The following is a 25,734-nucleotide window of genomic DNA, read 5'->3' on the forward strand; positions in this document are numbered from 1 at the left end:
TGCTATACAATACTAGCCCATGATATGGTCTTCTTTGTTGATTACTATTATCGTCATGTCTGAAAATTTCAAAATCTGGAATTCTGTAATCATCATTCTGATCAGCACTTTGTAGTCTTGATTCACTGCAAATAAGTACAATAGCTGATGTCAAACTGAAATCATTCATGACATCTTGAAAATGGCAATGAAGAGATCTTACATTTTAATAAGCAACAATAAATTTGTTTGGTATATCATAGGGAAAAGTCAAACAAAGTTGTAACATGGAATTTGATCGCATGCGTTGCATTTCTTCTGTGACATCACTGCTGACAGATATTTGGTTTTCCTGTAATGTGGTCATGTGAAGACCAGCAAGTTTTGTGACTCTGCTAAGAGCAAACATAGTGTATATGACACTGGTTTCTGTTTGAAGCAGTGTTAAAATCAACAACCATATCATTCAGAGTATCACCTTGGCAACAGTGGACAGTCTTTGCACAGATTTAGACATGTACTGCCTGTAGTCATCTTGATTATTTACACCAGATCTCTGATAGTCACCTTTAATGAAATCTTCATATTCATCCCAATGGTCAATTATATAGTTTACAGTTTGTAATCTAACAACATAATGATGAATCTGAGTTCCAAATAGGCCTTAACTTATAGCCCTAAATATATTATATCATGCTACCATGCGCCATTCTGATTGGACGAGAGCTCATTCGAACCGATGCTAAAATACTGTTTTAGCACTGATAGCAGTGCTAAAACGGCCCCTAAACCAGCATTTTCGAAAATTGCCCGTCGGTGCTTCTGAACGTACCTATCTAAACCATAGACCCTCGAGAAAGACCGAAACAGTCCACTTTGTTTCAAAGACCGAAGACCGAATTTTGATACACAGATAAAGTGTGGGTCTGTAACTCACCTCTTGGTGTAAATAAGTTGGGATCGGTGATGAAAGACATCTCTGAAGCAGCACGTTTGGGGTATGATGCACACAAATATTAGGGCGACAGCGCACCGTGCACTTTGCTTGATATTGCGGGAGTGGAGACGCGATATATCCTAGTACCCCTCTTTAAAATGAAGATAGTATTCGTTCATACGCAAATAAATTGACACTTCCTCACAGTAACGGTATGTCAGATATTATTTACCAAAGTTTGGGCTATAACAGATCGGGATGTCCTAACGATGTAGACCAAGAAGTTCGAAATAACAATGGGATGACTCCTGGCGACTGCGACGATATTTATTTGACATCAAATGCAACGAGCAGTGTCAGCGTCCAGCTCTCCCTGCATCGGGCAACACGCTCAGAATCTGCACAACTGTTCATCACAGTTGCAGTCATCGCAAGTCTGGGTTATTTTAAAACTGCTTGTTTTCTGGTACAATTATAAACGTCCAAACCCGGGGGGGTAACTCCCATAGATGGCTATACGGGGAGGGTCCGCGCGAAAGGGGTCGTTTTTTTGCGCTGTTTGGTATCAGAAAGGGTATACTTTTCACGAGGTGTTGGTATGAGAAAGGGTCCTGTTTTAAACACAAACTGACATTTGTTAAAAAATCATGCTGTCAACACTGGAAACCCACCTCCCAGATCTACCATCAATATTTCCGATCTGTCGGTTTGACTGTTGGTACCCCTGGTACGCAAGGCGAGTGAGTCGTATCTGTATACGTATGGTATTGTATGGTATCAGATAGGGCGTCGTAAAATAAATTCTTTGTTTGCCGTCCGCGTGCGGGTAGGTTTTTGGACGAAATATGAAGAACAAACACAGATTGTATGCTCGAAAATACGACGCGTTGTGCGTTGTGGCTATCGACACGATGATCGTGTCGGTAAGCAAGAATAAAAAGCAACTTAGCGACACGATCATGATAATTTGCGATCAAATGCAAATTGTACACTTATGTCACCATTTTGCGTTATCAAGTGGTCTCAAATGTACGGCTTTCGAGTTGAAATAAAGTTTCCTCGTGTGACAAAAAGTGTGTTCTCCATAATTTAGCCTTAGGCCCACGTGTTCAAATGACAATTGAATTACTGGCATCGCTTGCTAAAATCCACTGCAGTTTTATAATAAACCACCAATGAAATCTTTTTCGCGATCTATATTTCACGTTTTCGAGGCTCAAGCTGCCAAAAAATTGAATTAGAAAGCGCAACAAACAAAATCGCAGCTTGAAAGAGACAACAATACTTCTTTTATTTATGTTGCTTATTTTCTACTCCAGTTGCATCGTTAACCTGGTGGCACACCGTGAAGTTGGAGTTATCACCTCTGAACGACAGAAGTCAAATTTCACGAGGTGCACATTCGAATCCCGGTCGGAGCCATGTGGTTTTTTTTCCCCTCTTTATTTTCTGTCAGTTACTTTGTAATTTTTCCCTTCTCGCTCTTTTACTCTCCTTTCCCATTTTTTTCTCTTTTCTCGCTAATTTCATTGCATTTGACAATCTCCGCCGATCCACTGCCAATAATTTGGGTCAAACTAACAAACCCCGTAAGCAAAGCGCCACAGTACGTACACAGCCGATGTATGGAACTCACCATCACTCGTTTGCGACATTTCCAGGATAAAAGATGGCCGTCAAGTTTGAACGTCGCGTGTACTTTTTTTTGCATTTTAGCTTATTTATATGTAATTTAGGGGGTTGCACGCCCTAAGGATAGAGTCGCCATTGAATCGCGGACATAGTCACCCAAACATGCAAACCTTCCTAACTCCATGACCAGACCGAGTACGCCCATATTTTTTTTAAGAAACATATTTTCTCTATATTCAATATTCAAATTTTCTAACTGAGATGATAATTAAAGTCTTGAGATGTAAAAAACTATAGGGCCTAAAAAGGACGTTTCAGGAACAGCCAAATGATCGTGCAAATAAGTAAGAAAAACCGCTTATTTGCACGATGATCGTGTCTATAAGAAGCATTTTCCGCCTATTTGCACGATGATCGTGCAAATAAGCGGAAAATACTTCTTATAGACACTATCATCGTGTGGATTATCCGTTTGTTTTCTTATCTACACGATGATGATCGTGTCGGTATGTGTTGTTCTTTATCAAAACGATGATCGTGTCTTTAAGAAGCATTTTCCGCTTATTTGCACGATGATCGTGTAAATAGGCGTAAAATGCGTCTTATAGACACGATCATCGTGCAAATAAGTAAGAAAAACTGCGTATTCGCACGATCATCGTGCAAATAAGAGGGAAATGCGTCTTATAGACACGATCATCGTGCAAATAAGTAAGAAAACTGTGTATTTGCACGATCATCGTGCAAATAAGCGGAAAATGCGTCTTATTGACACGACCATCATGTGGATAGGTAGAAAAACCACGTTATCCACACGATCATCGTGTCGGTAGGCATTTTTTTTTGGTCTATTCACACGATCATCGTGTCGGTAAGCATTTCTTTTTGTCTATTCACACGATGATCGTGTCGATAGGCGCCACCCGCGTTGTGTCCTTCCTTTGTTGGCAATGACGCAGCAACTTACTCAAATGTCTCAAAAACGCAAATGTCACACGATCGTTTCGATACAAAAAAATCAGATTACCTATCGTAAAGGGTTACATCAACCGCTGTACGTAAAGTGTACATGTGCACCTCCTGTTGTAGTGGGCTGCAGTATACCGTAAGTGAAGATCGATCGACCGTTTCACAAGTTTATTTCTCCCTCAAAGTTTCCAAATCGGTGGAAGTGCGCTGTATTGGCTTGGTCTCCATACAAGACGGATCGAAAACAATTCTTGACTGGTTTAGCTTCGAATAAGGAATGGAACTGAATTTCCATCAGCTTCTGCGCGATCCGCGATTGATCACGAGGGGGCAAGCAGCCCGGTGGTGGGGCAAGCAGTTACCGCCGGTGAAATGTTCGTTGTTAATGTTGAATGCTCCAAATAGTTCGTACGCAGTATAAGTTGCTTTCAATTTGAACACTGTTTTGTGCTAAAAACGATGTGGTCATTTTATAAGTCCGGATTAGAATTCAGTTTTCAAAAATAGCAATGGCCATTCGGCATTGCTGTCTTGACAAACAGAATATTCAGCATTTTTTAGTATGCAATAGCGCTGATCACTTAACGTCATTTTTCTTTGTCCGCATTTTCGGCAAGAACGATGAAATCAAAACCTGCTAGCGTCATAATGCATACAGAAAATCACACTAATTCATATGAATTTATGGCTCAGACTACATGTTGCAACAACGACCGCGCATGCAGTAACACAATTTGTCCGATTTTCAGGCAGCGGTGTTCGAAGTCGCGCGCGCAGCTATATATAGTAACAAACCTGACACCGAGATCAGCGCTATTAGAATTCGGGTAAAAGACTAGTTGATACACAAAATTCAGAATAAATAGCCTTTAAAGTTACAGCTAATGGAGCATTTAACTCAACAGAAACAGTGCTCAGACTAGTATTTATTTGACACTTAAAAAGGAGGATTTGTACTCAAGGCTGTTATGATTTGCTCAGCTACCCACTCTTCTTACTGCAAAAATTCTAATTGTATGCACAGTCCCTCTATCCACTATGGATAGAGGGACTGTGTTGTATGGAAGAGACAGTAGTTTCACCTTTTACCAAGATGTTTAGCATTTGTTTTCTGAGTGACATCTATACTTTGTTATACTCAGTAACTTTTGCAGTTTAATATGTGGAATGTTCAGGTTTTGCAAGAACACCTTTTTGTTGTAAGCTTACCCCAACATTTCGAAATAGTGTTTCGTTGGTACTATGTAGACTTTACTTCTCGGTAGACAAGCTTGACAGGTGCCGTCCAAGCTACGCTTCTCCAATTGTCTAAATGCCCTGGACTACTCTTTGGTCGTTGTGTCCTCCTGCCCTGTCTGTTGTGTTTTTCTCTCCTGTCCTTTCCCGTATTATTTTAGAATGGGATTTTAAACTAAGTTTAAAGCTTGGTTTTGATCATGATAGATATAAATTAAAGATAAAAATATACGTCCAATCGTAAACATCAATACAGGTCTCGATCTTAAATTTACGTGTTATAATTAATATACAAATGTCACTTAGACACGTTGCAAAATTGAACCCATTACGTGAAATTCTTAGGTTCCTTCATTAGGTGTTAATTCAAATATATTTTGTTTTCTTCAAAACTTTGTAAACATCCTCGTATACGTAAGTTGCATTGTCGCAAATATGCTTTTTTTCATATTTGAGATCTTGTTATTTTAATTAATAGTTTTACTGGCACCTATGACCACCCAGTGCATAAATCTCCGTCAGAGACAATCTGTAGATCTTCGTAACACAACCAGTTGATTACTATCACACTGTACATGTTGTACATTATGTACTGGTATAGTGTTTATTGCCATTGTTTATTATGGAATTTTTGTTCAGACTCAGAGTCACCTAACTCTAAGTATGCTTGTTGTATTTACACAAGTATAACCTTTGTTTCCACGCACTGTTTTCAGCGTGCTAATGAAGAGCATAAGAAACACTGCATTGTAAATGTAACAGATGATTTTTTCATACTTGTGACCCATAAACCGATGGGAAAGTTAGAGTTTATGCGATTGATCTGTGTTGTGTTTTTTTTCTGTGTTTGTTTTTTTGGCTGGCTGGCTGGTAAGCTTAGGTTTTTCAAAAATCCAAGAACGGCAAACAAAGAATTTTATTTACACGGCCTAGCTGTGGAAACGCAGCTATCTGTGCATGTGGCGGGGTAGCGTGAGCTGCTATGCGGGTCAAAGGTCAACCCCGCCACTCACATAGCAACTCACGCTACCCCGCCAAGAGATAGTTGCGTTTCCACAACTAGGTATCAGAAAGGGTAGGGTTTTTTGCTCAAACTGGTATCACAACAGTTTGGGTTTCCATGTTCGTGCGGAGCCCCCCCGTACTATTAGCCATGGAGTACCCCCCCGGGCGTCCAAATTATCCATCAAAAATAGATCCTGTAATTTCACTGTGCCACCACTGAATGTCGCGACGGTATGCGGTACAGAATGAGACAAATCTATTTTTAGTATGCCAGAAAAAGCCAGGACTATTGTTCTTATGTAAATTAACGAAAAAAATTGTTACTTTTTTCTTTTGATTTGAACTCTTAACCCATTTTCTGTGGACCCATTTTCTGTGTGAGTGCAGCAGGTAATTTTGACAAGTATCGTTCGTGTTGCATGCGAATAAAATGCAATGTCGATATGGACGTAATGCGTATTTATCGTAGGATACTGTGTGCCTGTACGGAATCCCAACTTATAAAAATGCTCGGTCTCGGGCGCAGAATTTCCGACGTTCGATCTCTCAGACGTCCGTTTTCTGCATTTGGCGCTCATAGTGATGAAAATACCCAAGTAAGACAACAAATACACGCAAGTTGATATAATATAATAGCAATAACCCCCTTCGCAGTCGGGTATACACTCGATTTTGGTACAATTCGCTCCATATAGCACTCGCCTATCGGCTCGTGCTATATGTCGCGCATTGTACCAAAATCTCGTGTATACCCTCCTGCGGCGGGGGTTATTGCTTAAATAGACAATTGCCATCACCCTCAATAACAACCATTCTATAAGAATTTGGTGGACATTGTCTTTTATGTTGGAGATGCAACTTTCTCTTTTCACTTTTGGCCTTTGTGCTTAATTTCTTTACCCTCATTGTATTGATGTATTTAACTTGTTACAGATGTGATAAGATTCCTTCAGATTAGTTTTCAAAAAGATACAATCTGTTTCACTCAAGATTTCCTGTACAAGTTTTTCTTGTATTTCTCTGGGATGGATTATTTGATAAAACATCAAGAATAAATATATCTTTGTATGTTGTCTATATATATCTTGTAGCAGTCACAGTAAGATTAAAGCAAGTACTCAAATCTTCCAATTTTTAAATATTTATTTGATTCTTATGATAGCCAGTGTGATTGTTATAAATAGTGAAATGTGAGCCTTCTAACGACCAAATGTCTGGGCGTTCTGTGAGCCTTGTAATTAGCAAATATTCAAATGTGAGCCTTCCCACGGCCAAATATGAGTCTTCTAACGGCCAAATGTGCAAATGTGAGCCTTAAAACGACCAAATGTGAACCTTCGAACGGCCAAAAGTGAGCCTTTTTACTGCCAAATCAATCCCTTGGGTAGTGTAGCAGGACTTCGTCTTGTAGATGTAATCTGTAAAATAAATAATAAAATAAATATATGATTTGAGTGGCAGCATGAGCAAATGTGAAAGTTAAAAAATTTCCCAGTGGAAGGTACATGCCGACAAAATGTCACTCTATTAAAAATATCGCCAATAAGACACTATTGCACCCATTTGATCAGAACTATTTTCTAATAACTGCAACAAAATTGAGCCATGTAGCCCATCATGAACAGAATAAAAATATCAGGCAACGGGATTCTAAAATTCTTATTATAAAAAAGGGAAGAAATATACCAAAAAATATGAATATTTCACCAAATTTCTACAAATCTGATTCATGTTCACCCCTTAGAACCTCTATAACAAGTTTCAATAAGGAAGAAATTTTGCTCAACAACGGGAAATCCAAACAAATCTGACTGATGTCACACATATGTATCCCCATACAAAGTTTCACAAATCAATTGCACTTGTGGTTTCACAGAAGACTAATTGGCCAAAACTTGGGAGAAATTCCCAAAAATACAATTATTCAAATTTCATAACAATAGATGACAGTTTCTGAAATGTCTGAAAACAAAAGTATTTCAGGGCAACCTCTTCTTGAGGGCGCTGTTTATTTACGATTGGTGGGGTTACAATGGCTTCAGATATAGAACATTTATCCAATGAACTCTCGTCCGATGTGTTCTCAAGTCACCAGGCTCTGAGATATTGAATAAATTCAAACTTTAAATTCAGTCTGTCATTGCTATTAAAATTATCATCCCCACTTCCAGCAGATGTGTCCTGTAGCTGACCAAAGCCATTACACACAGGTTGCAGTAAAGTGTAGCCCTACCATCAGCGCCCTCACAGGAAGAGTAACTCTGAAATGCTTTTGTTTTTAAATATTTCAGAAATCATCTATTTCTTCAAATCTGACCGAGGTCACTCCATTAAACGTCTGGACCAATTTTCAAAACAATTGCACCTGCGGTTTCAGAGAAGATGATTTTTGAGAAAAAAACAGGAAATATTGCCCAAATATGCAATTATGCAAATTTCACCACCATTTGCACAAATCTGACTGTTATAACCCCTATAAACCTCCATACCAAGTTTCAAATCAATCGGACATATTTTCAGAGAACAAGATATTTTACCAAAACTGCAAAATATTGCAAAAAAAATTCATAAAAAATAGAAAATTCCAAATATTGACTCCAGCTGAACAAAGTTTACCAACAATAGAGCAATAAAAATGTTATTTAATTTTCTTTCTTTAGTTTTTAGAATTAGCATTCCACCTATTTCCACCTCTTGCAAATTTCAAAAATCAAATCAATCTCAAAAAAAGACATTAAAATATGTTGCGCCACCATGAGAAGGTAAAGTCAAGTTTTGTGTCATTTTCTGAGGTGTCATTGATACAGCACCGCATATTTTCAAAGTAGGTAGTCTCTGTGGTAAGATTCCATACACACAAAATGGTAACCTTGGGAGTCTAGCTTGATGACGTACTTATTTATGCAATGGCGTCTCGTGTATTCCGTCTCCTAAAAATCATCGTGAAATTGACAGTCACATTGATAGTACTCAAGAAAATTGATGCATTCTGCGCGAAGTTGTGGAAACCCATAAAAATTTATGATAAATCTGACTGACAAATGCGTTGTTATGAAGGGCAAACAACGCGACTACCCATCTCTCCAGTGCCCGACTCTCCTATATCCAGTCTTGCGTTGCGTTGGTTGACCAACCAAACACGCGCACGAGTAATTGGCATATTTTTGATCCGTGCGTTCGATTTACGATGGTGATAAAATTTATTTTATATTTTATCGAACTCTAACGGTGTACACATTTATGTCAACTTACTGCTCGGAAGCACCAGTTCAAGGGAACGAAAAAGAAAGGAGGTAAAGGGATTATCTGTCCAAAATACAATGCTAGTTAATCGGATTATCTTCCGTTCACGCTCCTTCTCGCTATTAAAGTTATCATAGTACCTACATGGACAGACTATAGACACACACAACGGATTTTACTGTTGCGTCTGATCATCCGCCGTAATCTTTTTCTCTGAATAATAGAATAGACAGAATGGTGACGTTTTTTAGATTGTCTCCGTGAGGACCACAATACGCGTCGATCATTTACGGTTTGTCACGATGAATACGTCACGTCAAACCGGCTGAGTCGATCGGCTGCACGCCAATCATCCGCCATATTGTTTCCACCCACTCGCAAGTAGTTTCGAACTTCATCTCAAAAGAGTTAAACACCTACCCGACTTCCTCTGACGGTCCTGTAGATTAACAATTTACGCTCTGTGAAACAACTTAATAACGTTAGCTTCCTTTCGGATTCACGTTGGAAAGGTGTTCGTGACGACGAGTGCAGTGTCTGTGCACGGTGCTATGCAGCTCTATAGCCAACCTGGACTATCTCACTTTACAGCGCCCTCAAACAGTCGATCTCGTCATAATTGCTTACTTCATCTTGAAATTTTGAGTGAAACACCTACCTGACTTCTAGGTCTATGGTGTCCAATCCATGCCAAAATTACTACTTTGATTTTACAACACAACATGCCATTCCGAATTCTATTTTACAATTCAACATGCTATTTCACAACACATCATGCCATTCCAAATCCTATTTTACAACTCAACATGCTCTTGCCAATTTCATTTGACAACACATCATGCACTTACAAATCCTATTTTACAACTCAACATGCTCTTGCCAATTTCATTTGACAACACATCATGCACTTACAAATCCTATTTTACAACTCAACATGCTCTTGCCAATTTCATTTGACAACACATCATGCACTTACAAATCCTATTTTACAACTCAACATGCTCTTGCCAATTTCATTTGACAACACATCATGCACTTACAAATCCTATTTTACAACTCAACATGCTCTTGCCAATTTCATTTGACAACACATCATGCACTTACAAATCCTATTTTACAACTCAACATGCTCTTGCCAATTTCATTTGACAACACATCATGCACTTACAAATCCTATTTTACAACTCAACATGCCCTTGCCAATTTCATTTGACAACACATCATGCACTTACAAATCCTATTTCACAACTCAACATCCCATTCTAAAGCTAGCTCTGCGGAGCAGGGCAGTGTTACTGGCTATCGAACAGGATTCAAAATGGCGGACGCGAAATGGTCCCCTCGCACAAAGAGAGAAATGCGAACTTTGCACAAGTCTAAAAACGCAGCTTAGCACATTGTGTATCTAAACAAGATGAGCGTGCTCGAAAACTAGGATCGATCACGATTTTAAATTAAAAATTGGCTGTTTTTGGAAAAGAAACTGCGCGTTAAAATCAGCAGTTTTGTCTATTGTGCACCGTGGGAGGCTTTTCGTGTGCGCGGCTCATGTGAAAGACCGGGCAAGATTCACCCTCAATCATTAAAGTATCCGCTGACCTCCCTTCGAGCTCAGACATTATCTCCGTTCTGTGACGGAGCAGGTCGTACAATTTTCATAGTTCATTGCGCATGCTAAGTAGACATTGCCAATATAATCTACAAGATTTTTTCGCTTTACCTTGTAAAAGAACCTTGTTTTACGGGGGTACCAGTCAACTCGCACTATCGCACTTTTTCCAACCCGCCCAGAACCAATTCGCCGATTCCAACTCGCCCGATACCAACTCGCCCGATTCCAACTCGCCCGATACCAACTCGCCCGATATTATTTTGCAATTTATGAGTACCTGGTACGCTAGGTCTGCATGGCAGGGCTGTGTGTTTACCGGCGTTATACGGAGGCCGTATAACGCCGGTAAACACACAGCCCTGCCATGCAGAGCTACTGGTACGCTTGCTGCGAATCGGTAGCCTTTGCCACTCGGGTAGCTTGGTCATTGGAGTGGAAGAACATATCAAAGAGTGGCAGGGCTCGTTTTCGCAGCAACTGGTACGCATAAAACGTTTTATTTCTAACAACAAATATTTCTAACATAGAGAACCACAGGTGCGGCTTGAAATATGTGCCAACACGGAAAACTTTTTATTTGCGAATTTCACGTTTTGCAAATCTCTTGAAAGAATAAATTTCGTTCGGCTTCTTTACGTATAGGGATAGTTACTGCGAACTGGCTCACTTCTTTAGGAACAGCAGGACCGTCTTTCACGAGTTACTGGCCTGGCATGACATGAAAATAGCTGGCCTCGGGCCATCGGGTTAGCGTACATGGAATCTACAAAACCCTATCTCAAAACAACGGGCGAGTTGGTATCGGGCGAGTTTGAATCGGGCGAGTTGGTTCTGGGCGGGTTGGAAAAAGTGCGAGTTGACTGTAATTCTGTTTTACTTTACCAACCCTTGGAAGCTGAGGAAAAACCCTGTCGCCAAATAGAAAACTTTCCCCTGAAAGGAATTTATTTAATTTCCTACCTTAACCAAATACCTAATCAGTGATATTTTAAAAGTTGTACGTTACGGTCAAAAAGCAGAGAGGAAATTCTTCCGTACTGATTTCCTGCATTATTATTATTATTATTATTTTGTGGTTTCCAAAGCTTACATAAAACGAAAAAGACTAACATTTTGACAGGACAGGAAACGCCAGCTGAAAGCCATATAAAAGGTGTTGCTAAACACATATTTTCCGCTGCAAAAAGTTTTAATATTTTATTAAAGCTCGGCAGACAGACACTTTATGAAGTTCACAAGCTTAATTTTCAATTTTGATAAGGGGGTCAAAATTATCTCAATGGCAATTAAGCAAATATTTACAACGAAAACATCACGAGATTTCTAAAAGTTAACAGTATTTGCCAATAGAGGTCAATTTCGCAATTTCCAAAGTTATTTTGTGAACACTTGTCAAGGAAGTGTTCGAAGATTAAAGAAAACTCCTCCACGGCTTTCATTTCATTCTCTCCATTGTACAACATACATTGTGATGCAAATAGATACCAACTTTTCGATGCTGCTCGTCGAATTATGACATAAAAAGTTGACACAAGAATACCTTGAAAAGATTACAGTAGCGTGTAGTTGTGACACGAAATTAGTTTGCAGCAATCTGTACTATCTGACCGCACCAGCTATGCGTGTAACAAAATTATTTAATTATCTCAGAACTGAGTAACCTGCACTATAGCGTTAAACTCCTATTTTGTTAAGAAACGACGAAATCATCTCAATTCCAAGCATTCTTCAATATGCTCACGGCTATCTATTGTCTTCAGTTTCACTTTGCTGCAATCTGCATAGCTGTGATATCGCAGCGGTACTTGTGGAGTGTATCGAACGCGCTCGGGTCATTGAGGTCATCGCAACTGTGGCGATGACCTCAATGACCCGAGCGCGTTCGATACACGCCATACCGCTGCGATATCACAGCTATACAATCTGCAATATCCGACAATCTATGACTCGGCTCCGAGTAAGCTTAACCTTCACTAACGTTAAAACTCCGTCTAGGCTAAAAAAATTACCAATCCGTCTCAGTCTGCAGCATCCTCCAATACACTCAGGACTCTATGAAAGTCCACACATAAGAAAAGTCAATCACTTTGCAGCTATCTGCAAAGTACAAAAATTATTAGTCTCAGCTCGGAGCAAACTGCACTGACGTTAAACTCCGTCAAGGATGAGAAATTACTGATCTATCTCAGGCCGTAGCATTCTCCAATACACTTAGGACTCTGGGATCAAAGTCCACAGATATGAAAAGTCAATCACTTTGCAGCCATCTGCAATATCTGACAAGCTTTGTATAGTACAAAATAAAATAATGTCTCAGCTCAGAGCAAACTGCACCAAGGTTAAAACTCCGACAATGAAAACAAATTTCAAATCGCAGTCTGTTGCATCTACGATACTCTCAAAACTGTATCTACAGTCCATACATACGAAAATTCAATAGTTTGAAGCCATCTGCAATATCTGACACGCTATGTATAGTACAGAAATTATAAAATGTCTCAGCTCGGAGCAAACCGCACCAAGGTAACAATCCCGACCATGTAAAGAAATTTCAAATCTATGTCAGTCCGTTGCATCAACAATAAACTCAGAACTCTATCAGTGACGTCTGGCGGTTCGCCTGCAATGAGTCGAGAGCCTGTGGGCAAAACCACTGGTTGCAACGCGGTTACTCCACCGAAAACAATCGTTTTTTTCACCCAAAATTGTGATCGATCTCCTATTTTGAGCACGCTCAACTTGTCTAGATGCACGATGAGCTAAGCTGTGCTTTTGAACTTACACAAAGCCCACTTTCATCTCTCTATGCGATGGGACCATATCCGTATCAGATGCGCCATATAGTAAATCTCGCTCTTTCACGATAAGCCTCCCCGGAGCACAATAGACAAAACTGCTGATTTTAACGCGCAGTTTCTTTTCCAAAAACAGCCAATTTTTAATTTAAAATCGTGATCGATCCTAGTTTTCGAGCACGCTCATCTTGTTTAGATACACAATGTGCTAAGCTGCGTTTTTAGACTTGTGCAAAGTTCGCATTTCTCTCTTGTGCGAGGGGACCATTTCGCGTCCGCCATTTTGAATCTTGTTCGATAGCCAGTAACACTGCCCTGCTCCGCAGAGCTAGCTTTAGAATGGGATGTTGAATTGTGAAATAGGATTGTAAGTGCATGATGTGTTGTCAAATGAAATTGGCAAGAGCATGTTGAGTTGTAAAATAGGATTTGTAAGTGCATGATGTGTTGTCAAATGAAATTGGCAAGAGCATGTTGAGTTGTAAAATAGGATTTGTAAGTGCATGATGTGTTGTCAAATGAAATTGGCAAGAGCATGTTGAGTTGTAAAATAGGATTTGGAAGTGCATGATGTGTTGTCAAATGAAATTGGCAAGAGCATGTTGAGTTGTAAAATAGGATTTGTAAGTGCATGATGTGTTGTCAAATGAAATTGGCAAGAGCATGTTGAGTTGTAAATAGGATTTGTAAGTGCATGATGTGTTGTCAAATGAAATTGGCAAGAGCATGTTGAGTTGTAAAATAGGATTTGTAAGTGCATGATGTGTTGTCAAATGAAATTGGCAAGAGCATGTTGAGTTGTAAAATAGGATTTGGAATGGCATGTGTGTTGTGAAATAGCATGTTGAATTGTAATTGGAAGTGCATGATGTGTTGTCAAATGAAATTGGCAAGAGCATGTTGAGTCGTAAAGTAGGATTTGAAATGGCATGTTGTGTTGTGAAATAGCATGTTGAATTGTAAAATAGAATTCCGAATGGCATGTTGTGTTGTGAAATAGCATGTTGAATTGTAAAATAGAATTCGGAAAGGCATGTTGTGTTGTAAAATCAAAGTAGTAATTTTGGCATGGATTGGACACCATAGACGGTCCTTAACCCCTTGACTACCTATGGCGCCGGATATTTCCGGCGCCATATTGAATTACCATATACCTTAAGTGCCGGATATATCCGGCACAGTTAAATAGGCGTATTAGCTTCGTTTTTGTCACTAAAATTCCCGAAATTTCGGCGTCTGCACGAAGCGCGACTAAGATTGATGTATTCCGACCTGGCCTGAATGTGATTGCGCCCCCGTACGTCCGAGTATGGCCAAAATCCGGAAGCAAATATCGTGACCCATGACCTCTACCTGAAAGGTCAGGCTGATCACAGAAGCGTCGCACTGATTGTTTACAGTTTTCAGAAGTACGGACGATCGCGAAGATGTTTATGGGTTTTTTTTAATGAAATGAAATGTTTATTTATGAAAACAAATGATTTATATGTAAATATGTTCTATTAACAGCAATATTCGTGAATGAAACTAGAGAAAATACAATTTTTTACTATAAGCAAGTGAAATTTTATAGCAGCCATATTATCAATATGACTGGTCACATGACTGGTCATGTGTTTGGTCATGTGATATTTGTTCCCTAAAATGTATTTTTAAAAATTGTGAATTATTTTTTAATAAATCATATCCATTTTAGATGCATGTTTCTGCAAGGAAGACATAAAGCAGGTGTTTACAAATATAAAATGTGTTGATTTTCAAATACAGAATCATATCAGATGCTGTTATGTTTGTGGTTCATTACTCTGCCTTTTGTGAGAAAATCTTAAATAGGTACATCTATAAATAAAGTAAAGGGTAGTTATTATTACATATATGTAAAGACAACGTCATGGAAATTGCAACTTTATTCAAATTTGCGTCATTTTATGGATTCAAAACACGTCCTGATGCTTCAAATATTCATATTCTTTGCCAACTCTGGTCACGTGATGTGTCATGTGATCAGTCACGTGACCTGGAAATACAAAACTTATGTATGAAAAAGTGGGAAATTTCATGCTGATTCAGAAAATATATGGTTTATTGGTACTTACTTAATTTTTACTCTAAGCAGTGTTCATGCAATGACCACACCCAAGATTTTATCAATATTTACATAAGGGGCCTGGTATATAGGAATACATTGGCCTTGGTAGTCAAGGGGTTAAGATTAACAATTTACGCTCTATGAAGCAACTTAATAACGTTAGCTTCCTTGCGCATTCACGGTGGGAAGTTGTTCGTAACGACGATTGCGGTGTCTGTGCCCCAGAGCTATCCAGCCCTAGCCAACCTGGACTATCTCATTTCATAGTGCCCTCAAACAGTCGATCTCGTCAATCGATCGTTTTCACTTGTCATACGCGGCGTTAGCGAAAGCTCTCTCATAGACAACCATGTAACAGAAAAATTAAAACTTTGATAACTTCATCAATATCCAAGCCACGCCCACCAAAACCTCTTCAGTTCTTGCCATTTAGATCTTAAAGCTGAGTACCAAATTTGGTTGACATCCCTTCAGCAGTTCTTGAGATATCGGGTATACAGACAGAAGCACATACACACACAAAGACAGACATCGCTAAATCATATGCTCACGTGTTTGACACACGTGAGCAAAAATGATAGGAAAGAAAATGTTCGACTCATCTTTTATTCTATCATACATAGGTAGGCCAGAACATTCTACATTGAAAATTCAATTGGCTTTGTGTTTAAGACATTAACGCGCACGACAATCCCTCAATATGTCACTGACATAGTAAATTAAGATAAAAAGGTAAACAGAAGTCGCACGGAATGAGGTGATTATTGTAGAATATGGTATTACAAGTTCAGAAAATTCAGCAAAAACGATACCATGCTTCGAAACCTCTCGATTTCGATTGGACTGGTCGTCGTACAGGGAGCTATTTTGTTTTTCACGCTAAGAGTCGCCATGTCAACAAGTGTCCCTTTCACTATATTACACTGTTAGGTTATGCACCCAAAACACGATTGGAAATAATTCGGGATGATTGGAATTTTCATATTCTTCAAATTTCTCAAAAGTCTTTGATGCCGTATAGCTGAATGTTACAATATTACAAATTACTCAAAAAAACAAGTGTGTAATATAAAAAGAAAAGCAGATGACATTACATTTGACATTACCTTACCATCCATTTATCCCAAATTAGTTCCAATCGTGTTCAAACTGTTTTTGTGGAAGTAGACCAGGACTCAATTAACCACCTTGTTACCATATTTAGCTACCAAAATTACCCCTTTCACTCAAATATTGTTATTTTTATATCGTTATCAACGCATCGTACAAGTGTTTTATTTGTTTAGTTTCTTCACTTGTTTCATCACATATGTACTGTGTGTCCCTGACGTTCAACTTTGTATCCATATTGCAAGAGGATCTCACTCTCTATACAACACGTATGACCTCATATCGTCAAGAATGTAATTCGCTGTGTCACAAATGTTGTCATTATTTGAAATTTAACCGGGCTTACCAACAAGCCCCAATCAATCGATTTTATCGAGGAAAACTCATTTCATAGATACTGAAAACGTGTACTAGTAGTACACACATGTTCGAAGCAGGTCATATTATCATGTGTCCGTTTATCATGTGCTCAGAAACAGTTCGTTAAAGTAAGCATTTCTAAATCGCAGAAAAACAGACGATGTCTATACTATTTTTTCACCTTTTTGTAAATTTGTACGAATGTCTCTCTTTCAGGCTACCAATCTTTCTGTTCTTCAACATTTGTCACTGTATAAAGACCTTCAATTCTCATACGACAAATAACAAAAATATACTCGACAAATCATAAGTATAATGAGCCTATTTGTTCCCAAACAAGTGAATTACTTCGGAGTGTCCAGTAGCTCACTGTATAGGACCTTTAGTAGTACAATTGGAAATACTTCCCATTAGAAAGTGGTTAGTGAGAGGCTTTTGAAAAACTGTTTGTTACATATTATTTTTCAAAGTTTTCTGTTCTATTTCCATGTTTGCAAACACCATACAGATAGCCTGGTTAATGCACCATCAAACTTGCTATGATTGTTTCCCCAACTTCTTTTTCTTTCTTTCAGACTTAAAAGTCGAGAGTTTTAGAATGCTCAATCCAGACCCAAGTACACCAGGCGTGAAGTTCCAAACAGGGGCAGCCGTGACGATCAATTCAGCTTCGCTGTACGTACGGAGTAATGGACCTGACACTCTGACTGCTGCGACGCCGCCACCAATGAATTACGATTTGAAAATGTACATATCAGCTCTTGATGAAAACGGAACTATGGACGATCCTGTTGAGGTTACGGGATTCCAAATTGATCAAGTCAGCGTTTCGGACCACCGGAGCAGTGAGTTGCAAACTTCTGGCGAGCATTTTTATCAAACTGCTGCGTACACCATAACATACCCTAATGACAAGTGTCTCACGCACAGTCATCTATGTGTACGTGTGGAGAAGGAAGCAGGCGCAACCTACGTTGACGACGATCCCGCGAATGACATAAACTGTATTAAATTCATTAGATCTGATGGAATCGACACTGCTGGCTTGACTGATTGTCCATCTGGTATGTGTACACAAATATCATTAAACTGATTATCGCTCTATAGGACTAGTCTAGCAATTTCTAATTGCACACTTTTTTGAAGATGTTGGTGTCGTCAGAAGCTTCTAATACAAAAGTACACTGAGCTAGAAAACGTTACTGTTTTATTCCTATATTCATTATATTATCGTAGTACTTTTTATCTTCAATTGTCTTGACAGTTTTATGGCTGCCTTCCGGGCATCAGAAAGGTTTATTTATGTTCCTAAGTCATTGAAAATCTTTTTTGAATCTTTTGAAACGGTATAGTTAGCAGATCCCATGACCGCAAAAGTGCCCGACGGTAGTAAGCGCGCATGGGCGAAATATGTTAAATTATGGTTATTTTTCCGAAGCACATTTGCCCGTTTTCGTCTGGCGTTATGAAAATGTCACCTAAAGAACTGGAAAATTTAGAATCGTAACTGGAATACTGTGAAAACCAATAATTAAACATAGTTTATGCGGTTACTATATTTTCAGAGGTACAGGCGTCCAATTTAGTGTTGACCCCATCATATGCAAACTTCAGCGCAAATAGTTCAGTCGACATCACATTCTCCATCGATCTCAAGAATATGGGCGGTACCAAAGTATCTGGCGGGCCATCTAACATAGGTTTCTCAGCGTTTATCGGGAATTCCGACAGCGAGTCTGCCACCATTCAATTCGACCTTGATGACACACTTACGCTCGGAAGTCTCGACGACGGCGTTGGTGAGTGGGACATGACGACGTACTCTGGGCATCAAGTCAGAATCCAGATTCCTGCGCAAAACTGTCAGTCATTCACACACTTGTGTGTGTTTTTCGTAGACGGTGAGTATCATGGCTGCCATGGCTTGCTCGAGCGACCGAAAGGCGCAGATACTGGCAAACAAGTCTATTTATCCCTCTTCTCGAGGCTTTTTTTCCTTTTTTAACGTGAAAGTTCATTTCTGTTTGTAAGCTAGAACTTGAATTATCGGATGTCATATGGCAAACAATCTAAGGCTACAAAAGTAGTACACGTCTCGAAACTGAAAGCTTTAAATCGTCGCTCAAACTTTACAAAGGGAAATTCCAAGCCATTTGTCATAACCGAGAGTAAAAGTTGTGGATTACCATGCAGATTTAATTCTAGAGAAACACGCTACCCAATCATTAACCTTTGTTAGAAATTCTAAAAGTGTGTTTACCATATGAGAAGCGACTATTTTTCATAAGACAGTGCAAAGTTCCTCAAGCTTTAAATGAGCCCTTACAGTTAGAGAAGCAAGTATTGCATACATTTAAGGGTCCGAATATATGCTCCTCAAGTCGCATTTACCTGAAAAGAACTTTAGCGATACAAACAAATACATTTTTAAATACGTCACCATGCAATATGATTAGGAATGCATTCATTCCGTCACTTGGCTTTAAGTTACTAAGCGTTGTAGTTTGTCATTATTACAGTGGGAGGTGTATCTGATACCGACACAACCAACAATATAGCGTGCCTCCTTTTTGGCGAATCTGGTATTGGACCGATAGAATGTCCAGGCGATGTCCCGCCAACCGAAGCCGTGGTCATCACCACACCTGTCGAGGTAGCAACATCACCGAACACGACCACAGCGGGCGCTGTTACCGTTCCGCAGGGAAAAAGCGGTTACGTGAGTCTTCATGGCGGTGCCGTGGCGGGCATTGCCTTGGGTTGCGCCATCGCTGGGGCTGGCGTTGCCCTGGTGTCTTTCTTCCTCAGGGCATATATGTCTAAACACGCTAGAGTCCACACCTCATCGACGGATGGCAATAATGACGTAGAGAAACCGAAGATTGAAAAGTCTCCAGAAAAGGAGAAGCTTCCAGACGACAATACAACCAACCCCGAAGATTCAAACAAAAACGGCGAGGCAAAACCGACACCCGAAGAAAATATGGAGTTGGTGAACTTGTCAACGGAATAAGCTTATATTACCGTATAGTTCGAAAATGTTGTTATGTGTGTTTGTTTTGCATATTATCGTTATTTATAAAAATACTTTTTCTATGATTGCCTTTAATTGAGAAAGTGTACCAATTACATTCAACTGGTATCATAACTACTTAGAGTAATCAATTGATGTACTCTTATAAAGAACCTTAGAGTCAAGGACAATGAGAGTCATTTTGGAAGATTTGCCATCATTTGCATATAGAGCTTTAAAAACGGAAGAATTCTTGAATTGATTTTAAAGAAAAGGACAAAGAAAAGGAGTTAATTTATCTCAGTATACAAGAAACTATTTAAGTTGTTTGGAGCCAAGTACTTTTTAAACTTCCCAATCTGACTATGGATATCAAGTTATTTCAATCTCTCTAGGCTGTGTATACAGGACAGGGAGATCTCTTACCCTGAGAGTGCGGCCTCTAGCAATTCCTTCTGACTGCTTCGAAAAAGGACTAGCAAAGCTGCTGTTCCCCAACCCTTCACTCAAAGTTCCTGGTACATATCTCGTCCAAACAAGCGAAAAATGTGAGAAGGTGTCGTAGTCTGGTCCTGACACACACGCCTAGCGTTAAATATACACGAGAGTCAGAGAAAACATTTCTGTGCCTTCCATAGGAAAGTACTGTGTCTGGATGTACACACAGCAGCGCCCTCATTGAGTACTTGATTACATATGACAAATACAAGACATATTTACAATGACAGGTACCCATCCATTATCGTAAATTACTAACATCAGATCTGATTCGTTCCGATTAGTAATTGACGCCATTTTGTTTTGTTCGTTTGTTTGTTTGTTCCTCGGACACACCTGGCGACTGAGGAACAAACAAACAAACAAACAAACAAACAAACAAACAAAAAACAGAATCACGGGTGATTGCCATGTTTGTCTTTGTAAGTTGCAAAATGATCATTTCGGCCATCGTTTGGTGTGTCATTTTCTCAGACAGTTTATCCATGGGCAATATTTTGCTGAAAGGATTTTTTATTTTTCATTTTTTACGAAAGTCGTGTAATTGCCGTACTTTCACGGTTTTTGATAATAATTGTGTCACGAATCTCATTGTAATCTTTCAAGGTGGTTATAGATAATGTTTAAAAATTTGTAAGGAATGTTTAAATTTTTAGTTGAATTTTGAGTTAGGCCAAAAGTTTGGAAAAAAGTGCATACCGCGAATATACTGTGACTCCGGACGTACATTTGTTCGATTGTTGGTTGTTTTGTTTCGGAACATTCCTCAGATGCATTATTTTTTGGGTCAAGTTCAAAAATGCTATCCTATCCCTTCTTAATTGTAGATACGTGTGCAGCTTTGCGCTGTTGTGTTTGAGTACAATTGTATAGTATGTCGAAGAATATGTATTCTTTTTTCGATGTAGCAATCTATTTACATGATGTAATTCACCACAATGTACAGTTGGAGGGCAAATGTGTTGCAGATTTTTTGAAGGTTAATGCAGAATAATTTGCAACAAAATTTCAAAATATCATTGAAGTTTTCCTACCCTTCCGACAATGCTAATGGATTATGCTGGTAACTATGGTCTTAGACTAAAACCTTAAATTCCGTCAAGACATTTTGTGAAATTCAATGTACACAATAGAAAACTTACATGATATTAACGTGAAACCATCCGTCCGTTTCAAACATTGACAATGTGACGGCACACAAAGAGGCTTGCTAATGCTTTCATCGACGTGTGTTCCATGCAAGTAACCACTGTGTGAAAATCAGAAGACAAGACAGTCTATTAAAGTAAGAATATTATCAAGGACCCTCCAAGTGACATCAAAGAAATATTACTAATTATATTTTGAGTTTACAACACGTCTTTCAGTGTTTTAATTCTTTGGAAAATGTATTTGTTTTGAAAAGTATTGAGTTTTGAAGAATACTTATAGTTAAGAAACAGTACTAGTTACAAAGAAATGTAGTTATGTACAAGAAAACAGGTAACGACTATGTAAATTTCTTTTCCTATAGTCACCGTGCATCTAGAATGTTCCAGCCCTTTTAACATATGGAGGATTGAGAACTGAACAAACGCGAATAGAATTCGACAAGACGAAAGGGGATGACTTGTCTGTCGTCATCGTTCATGCGATAACGTAGTTTATAAGCTTGATCACGGGACGAAGACGCTCATAAATAGACGTCTTCAAATCAAGATCATCAGAGGGCCGTCAACTTGCACGTTTGAATATAATGAAACTAAATATTGCTGGCTATGAAACTGAAATGACAAAAATCGTGTGAATAAATTTTGTTAAACCAACGAGCGCGTTACTCCGAGATATTTTAAAACTTCGTCAGAGTAGCTTTCATGATAATTTGTCACAAACAAGTTACGTCATCGTATGTTAACTATAAATTTGTATGATGTATCCTGTGTTTAAACTTCTATACATCACAATGTGACCTTTTGAGCGGTGTTCGCCGGTTAGGAACCCATCTCGGACCAAAGTTTGAGCGCGGTGTATTGAAACTTTATCGCGGTGTAAAGTAATGTGTTATGCTAAGGAATACATATCGTTCTGAAATTATAGTTCTATTTTTTTGTAAAAATTACATCATCAATGTGAAGTTACTTCTGTTTTGATTAGCAGATTAATGCCCGGTTCATCTATCAGTCTCGTCGTTTGTTTTTTCCACACAAATTTTCGGGAGTCAAGTCATCTAGATCTCACGGTCATAGACTGTTTCAGTTAAGTACCGTGTATCGCTCATCGCGGTTTAGTTTCAATATCGATCAGGGTGGTACTTTTGATATCTTTCAGTAATCAGATGATTTGTGCGTGACTTTCATCTACATTGTTACTGGATCGTCGTGAAGGCGTACCGCCTAGCCGAGTAAAGTCAGACGCTGAATGCCATCATCCGTCAATTCGGACGGGCAAACTGCAAACCGCTCCGAGCGACAGATGAAACAAACAAGTCGGGCATTGTTATATAGCGGTGACAGGTGTAGCGGTCGTCACGGATAAAATACAAATAAAGGACCCCTCGACAAGAAACTTAATATGACAGCTTAAAGCCGATTTTCAATAAAGACGGGTAACATTGAGAAACTTGGCGCTGTTACCACTCCCATTTAAGCGCAAGTTTGAGTCGCCAAGTCTTGACCAAGTTCAGCTAGCTGATTTCAATCATGAACTCCTGTATATGCCAAAAAGGTTGAGAGCCGTTGATTGCCTGGTCACGCTACCAAAATCCGCAAGTATTTTAACTTCCATTTGAAGTCTGTGACCAGGTTAACGTTCCGCTTGTCGGAAGAAATTGTCAGTATGTGATATGCAACTCTAGTCCGTGCGAATTCCGCTTCTACACGCGCCGTTTACAAATTTATATGTTTGCAAGTCCTGTCGAAGCATTGACTCTGCACAGTCTACCAACACATGCAGGAGACGAAAGAAAAGACGGCTAGACAATGTTAACAATCAAGGTGCCCTTGACTAAAGAAACAATCCACCGAGTCCCTGAAATATTATTGACATTGAGCAAGGTCGATGGTACGGTTCATGACAGAGACAATGTGTTTTTTATGCAGAAGATATGCAGCTTAAAGAAATGATGTCGTTACAAAGATTTTCGTAGTGTCGAAGAGTTGTCAGTTTTTTTCTTAAGATTATGCAAATTGCGGAAATGTAAATTCTGCAAAAGGGGTACTGGTTGTCCGAATGAAACATAGTACAACAAAAGAGAAACAAAGCTACGATGCAAAGTTACCATAAACATTTATCCCGTCCAATCACAGATATTCTTTCATTCAGCTCATTTCTACCAAAATTTATCGACTTGCGCTGGGATTAAACACACGTAACTTCTCAGTCCTACCATAAATGGTCATATATGCCATTACGTGTGGTTTTACGACATAATTCAAGATTTGATTTGAAATGATTTGTAAGTGTAATAATTTGAAGTAAAATTTGCCAAATATTTGATCTAGGACAGTTTCTTCCTGTGTGTACATTTTGCCATTGGACTCTTACCCTAAACCTATCCGTAACTCACAGTTCCGAAAGGAAAGTTGGGAGAGTCCTGGTGAAATGTCAAAGGGAGCAATATCTATAACATAGTTATGAGGTTACTTTCAAGGGTTCATTTTAAATAGGAAATGTTCATTCTTTCCCATCAATAAATGGGTGCAGTGTTTTTTCCAATTTGACAAAGGTGTGCTGGCTGTCTTCTTTCTCGTCACATAAATCAATTTGAATCACTTTTTCAACTGAATTCCTTGGAGCCTCGTGATTGCAACATGATTCGGTTGCCCCGATATTCACTCGAAATTGTCAATTGAGCGGCTGATGATTTGCATACACCCACAAGGTGGTAGTAATATCAATGATTTTAGGCGATGTTCTGTTCCGATAATAATTCAACATGACCCACGTGACTGTGGTTAAAACTGCTCAACATGGTGACTTGTTGTGATACATGTCGAAGAGAGCCCCCTAGAACTGTTGTTAGGTTTAGAGGAAAACGAATGAAGAAAAACGCAGTTGGCTGCACAACTTATGCAAATAATCCTGTGACTGTTTAACCCGAAAAATATTACAATACCGTTGGCAAGACAGTATAAGCGCGCCGTACTCCGGGTATTTGCACCGTGACGAGGGCTGCTGCATGCATGGGCAGAACACACGCGGCAAGCCCGAGTGCAAATCTTGACCCCGGGTAAGGTGTTCTAGCGGACTTGCCATGTTATTATTATATATGTCACAAGTGAGGCAAAACACTTTCAACGATGCCTGGAACGTCTTCCGAAGTTTTGCGGAATAATATCGTTGAAGTTCCTATTCATATCACCAGGTTTGATGTACGATGATATAACTGAATTTCCGTTCACTGCGCCAAACCTTCGGTTCTCATAGGGTACGCGGAGAGCGATTCATTTGTTTGCGTATCTAATTCTAGCGAACTTGCGGAAAAGACATCGCTAAAGGTTCTTGCTGTATCAGAAAGACCAGCACAAAACAATCTTAATTCTGTGTTTTCATTAAAGTATCATTATATAGTAAGCATAGTAAGCTTTGTCGTTACAATTGTCCGTGAAATGCCATGCCGGAAAGTCAAATCTCAAGCTTTGGTTTGCTGTAAGAAAAATTCCAGCTACCATGCTCATTAACATACGGTCATTCCTCGGCGCCTGAGCGCAGAGGTCATTTTATATGGTCTTACTAACGCCAATGGGCACATGGATAATGACCTCATGGGAAGGGTTTTAACTGCTGTTTAATTAATTGTTAACATTTTATTTCAAAACTACGGCCTTGCTTTAACTTATGTGTTGACGATTTGAAGATTGTTGGTTTCGAAACTAATAATCAGGAATGTAGATGGGACCAAAACTGAGCTAGGTTTATGCACGACCCAAACTCAACAGGCTACATCACCCCGGTGGCATCGGCGCTACGTCACGCGACCACTGCAGTATGTACGTATTGTAGCAAAATTCATCAGATTACACAAACTCAGCATGTGATTCAAACATGATAATTACATGATATAACATGATATAATTTTTGATTCACTGTAAACTTGGGCAGCTCAGCACACAATATTCCATACAATAAACCAGCATCAGTGAAGTATAAGCAATGATAAGCTGACTGTGGTACAGACATTTATGACAGTTTAAGGTTGACAGATTCTGTGCGCTCAGTCAACAAACGAAAATTTTGTGCAAGCAAACTCACATAAATGAATTCATACTTGTACAGAAG

General features: G+C 39.1%; 1 protein-coding gene across 1 annotated transcript in view; it reads left to right on the forward strand.

Moving 5' to 3' along the window:
• The window catches only part of LOC139118694 (uncharacterized), a 46,510-nt gene extending 22,335 nt beyond the window's left edge, over window positions 1-24,175 (forward strand). The window contains exons 3-5 of the mRNA XM_070682110.1: window positions 17,543-18,031; window positions 18,533-18,868; window positions 19,487-24,175. Coding sequence (XP_070538211.1) covers window positions 17,543-18,031; window positions 18,533-18,868; window positions 19,487-19,980 — 1,319 coding nt within the window. The 3' untranslated portion in view covers window positions 19,981-24,175. The remainder of the gene's footprint in view (window positions 1-17,542; window positions 18,032-18,532; window positions 18,869-19,486) is intronic.
• The last annotated feature ends 1,559 nt before the right edge of the window (window positions 24,176-25,734 follow it).

Source organism: Ptychodera flava, chromosome 19 (genome assembly GCF_041260155.1).
Source record: "Ptychodera flava strain L36383 chromosome 19, AS_Pfla_20210202, whole genome shotgun sequence".
In the NCBI taxonomy this organism is placed as follows: Eukaryota; Metazoa; Hemichordata; class Enteropneusta; family Ptychoderidae; genus Ptychodera; species Ptychodera flava.